General features: G+C 35.1%; 1 protein-coding gene across 1 annotated transcript; it reads right to left on the reverse strand.

The window, feature by feature from the left end:
• Window positions 1-1,182: 1,182 nt before the first annotated feature.
• Window positions 1,183-3,326, reverse strand: atf3 (activating transcription factor 3). The gene is made up of 4 exons (XM_063001200.1): window positions 3,296-3,326; window positions 2,440-2,686; window positions 1,743-1,850; window positions 1,183-1,462 (listed from the first exon to the last, which is right to left on the reverse strand). Exons 2-4 carry the CDS (start codon window positions 2,683-2,685, stop codon window positions 1,205-1,207), a joined length of 612 nt encoding a protein of 203 aa, XP_062857270.1. The 5' UTR covers window position 2,686; window positions 3,296-3,326; the 3' UTR covers window positions 1,183-1,204.
• Window positions 3,327-3,580: the final 254 nt, after the last annotated feature.

The following is a 3,580-nucleotide window of genomic DNA, read 5'->3' on the forward strand; positions in this document are numbered from 1 at the left end:
GTGATAAGACTATAATCACAATATTTTTTACTCTGTATATGTGGTGAGATTGTACACCTAGGTATAAAAATACAGTGGCACATATCAAGACACAAAATATGGCTAAACATCAGGCCTACCCAGACCACACACCTACAGCAGTGTAACAAACATATTTTTGAGATGATCAACTCTGTGGAAGTTCAAAAGAACACACTGACCTTTATGCAATGTGATATTTCCTTCAAATCTTCAAGCAGCAAGTCATTAAACAGTTAACACAAAGTCCACATTACTTCTATTTCCTTGTTTTGTCTGAGTTTTCTGTAATACATCATACATGACCTGAGAATTGGTGTAGCAGCAGTAGTAGTTTTGTTTTTGTGTAGCTGATATATATATATATATATATATACATACTGTAAATATAAATACATTGAACAAAGCAGAAGCTACACAATTTCACAGCATCTTAGCTGTCTTCATTCTTCAGTCACTAAAGATTAAAGTCTTATGCAGCTGTATTAGATATACAGTTTTAAGTGGACACGTGGTCAAATTCCATGTTATGTTCATTTTGAATTCTAAATAAGTAAACCCATTATCTAAAGGGAATAAATTCACATATAGTACTTTCTTTGCATTTTACCAGCTTCTAATTATTTGGTAAATTTGCTTTTCAATCTGTTTTCTTTTACAAATAAATAGTAATTATGCAATAAGTTTCCCTGTAGATGATAAGAAACTTATTTTTGCTTTGAAAATGAGCAAAACATGGAATTTGACCAGGGGTGTCCAAACTTTTACTAAGGACTATAAGTAGTCAAATAAGGCTATAGTAAAAACACTTGTCCACAACACGTTGTTCACTACATTAACATAGTAACACAAATATTACAGTTGCTTTTTCACATAACAGCAGTACTAATCAGAGACCCCACTAACAATAACTGACATCTTACTGAATGTAAAAATTTTGATTTACATCAGTTGCCTCTTTGATCGACTTGGTAGGGTGCACTGAGACACAGCATAAGTTCATTATTCAGAATTACACAGTTTTAAATAACATATAAAACAAAACATCAAATGACATTCAACATTAGTGCTTTACCAATTGCTTACTTATACCCAGTCTATTGACCAATATAGAATACAAAATTCCTACAATGCTCTTTGGCAGAAACTTACTGAAAGCTTGATTTGAAGCTGTCAAAGCATTGCCTTAACATTGGCTACAAGTAGTTGGTACAGTAAAATTTGTCAGTTCAGAAGTGCTAAGGTTCATACACTGCAGTGTAGTCTCTTTAATCTGCTGAATAAAAAGATTCCTCTCATCCTCTGGAGTCTGTCCATTCTGTGCTCGAACAATGCATGTAGGTCGATGCAGGTTGAGCATGTAGACCAGCTGCTGCTTCTGGTTCTTCAGCTCCTCAATCTGTGCCTTCAACTCAGCATTTATACACTCCAGTTTTTCTGACTCCTGGAAAGGAATGGAATGGCTTTGTCAGTTATTATTTACTAGTCATATGTATATGAAATACTTTTTTCACATTTGAGTCCCTAGAGCTGAGAGGGTTAAGGGCCTTGATCAAGGGCCCAGCAGTAACTGCAGAGCAGAGCTGGGGTTTAAACCCACCACCTCTGTTCAATAGCCCAACGCTGTACCTACTACCACTGTCCCGTGCATTAACATTAATTTCAAAGCATTCTCTGTATTTATGAACAGCATTTGATCATTCAATAGCCCACAAAAAACTTACTTTTTGTAAACCATCTGTCTTTTCCTTCTTCTTGTTCCTGCATTTGGCAGCAGCAATCTTGTTTCTTTCCCTTCTTCTTTTCCTGCGACTATGTTCCTCTGTGAAAAGCTATGGTAAAAAAAACAGTAACAAGGTATTTAGAAAATATAATACATTTTGTCAGCTTTGCTTTAGTTTTTACTGTGTTTATTTTTAGACTAAAAGTTAGCTTTAAGGTAACATGGTGATGCAACAGATAAAAGGACAGATTGAGTCCTAGTTTTAATTCTTGCCTTAAGTCACTAAGGTCACTATCTGTGAGGAGTTGGGCATGTTTGGGTATTTTTTCAAATACATGCCAATCGGTTAATTTGCCTTTGTCTTTTTTAGATGCAGTGTGTAAGTGAGTAATCAAGTAGGCAGATGCCTTGCAATAGTTAAGCATGTGTGGAGTGTATTCCCACTTTGTGCTTAGTGGTTCTGCTGAACTTTAAGCAACCCTTGTCAGTGTAAAGTAGTTACTGAATTAAAAAAAAAAAAGTTTTACTTTTAGTTTCATTACTGTTACTAAATGAAAGTGAATTCTTGAGCTTTGGAAAAATTAATTTACTAATTAATTAAAATTATTTTAGTTATAGTGTTAGTTTTTTGTTGACTATCATAAATTGTGAAATTAATGAGTGTAACTGTATAAAGATATCGTCTACACATACCCTACCTCTTTTTTTGTGGATGGCTCAGAGTTTCTTTCTGAGCTGTAGTTGCCACAGTCTGTAGTGCTCGAACTTGTACCGCTGGAGAGACGCTTGTTCTGTATGGTGTACCGCAGCTCCTCCTTGACCAGCGGACTGAAATGCGTGAAGTCGTCTAGTGTAAGTGAACCCGGTGGGGACAGACATGGCACCAGAGCCGAGGCGCTGATCTCTGAAGGATTAATTCCCAAACCAGTATGCTGAAGCATCATTCTGAAACGGTTTAAAAGTTATTAAATAAAACTTTGCACAACTGTCACAATAATCACAGTAAACACATGTAAAAATTATAACTACACAAAAATATAAATAAAACTTTTAATAACATTTTATATTAAAAAAAATTTACAACATTAAAACCAGCTATGTGACGGGTAAGAACAGAAACCTGTCTACTGGAGTTGTTTGGTTATATGACCCCGATATTTACAACACGTACTTCAAAACAACTCGAAGAAAACAAGGAATGTAAGATACTCCGCTCTTTTGGATAGTTAACAGTTGAATTTACTCAATTCAAATGCAGACCGTTTTAACAATTATTGCACCATAAACAAATTATATCACATGAATCACATGAATACTACTGTTACCGAAAAAAAAACTGAAAGCCATATTTAAGTTTATGAAATATATTTCAATAATGCTAAACGCTACACATTTAAACAAAGAAAATTCAAAGTGACTTCTAAGTTAATTCTAAGTGACCTATAAGAGGCTTGTCTACTAAAAATGTCAACTTTTAAATGACAAAATAGTCTTAAGTTTATATCCACATTCATCGCTTACACTGTATGAAAAATATATAAAACTATCACTTACCTTAAGATAATCAAGTGATTTATGCTGGATTCCGGCTTCTATTAGTATCTTTACGAATGTGAAAGTTTCAGTTCTCGCCGGTGCATTGCATCACCCGCGTGTTTTATAGTACAGACCAGACCCTCAAGTATTCTACTAGTAAGGGGTGGAGTCTGAGTTACGTCATTCTATTTATAACCTGAGGCACTGCTTCGCTCTGCGATGATGCAATCAGGCAACCCCTCTCTTTCTCTGTGGATGATCACACGAAAGGCATGTAATGTTAAAACGGCTTGTCATACTCTC

This window comes from Trichomycterus rosablanca, chromosome 9 (genome assembly GCF_030014385.1).
Source record: "Trichomycterus rosablanca isolate fTriRos1 chromosome 9, fTriRos1.hap1, whole genome shotgun sequence".
Taxonomy (NCBI): Eukaryota; Metazoa; Chordata; class Actinopteri; order Siluriformes; family Trichomycteridae; genus Trichomycterus; species Trichomycterus rosablanca.

Excerpts from the sequence above, each read along its gene's own strand:
- atf3 (XM_063001200.1), bottom strand. The coding sequence starts at position 2,685 with ATGATGCTTCAGCATACTGGTTTGGGAATTAATCCTTCAGAGATCAGC. Across the intron at positions 1,851-2,439 it reads AGCCATCCACAAAAAAAGAG|CTTTTCACAGAGGAACATAG; the intron begins GTAGGGTATGTG and ends TTTTTACCATAG. Across the intron at positions 1,463-1,742 it reads AGACAGATGGTTTACAAAAA|GAGTCAGAAAAACTGGAGTG; the intron begins GTAAGTTTTTTG and ends ATTCCTTTCCAG.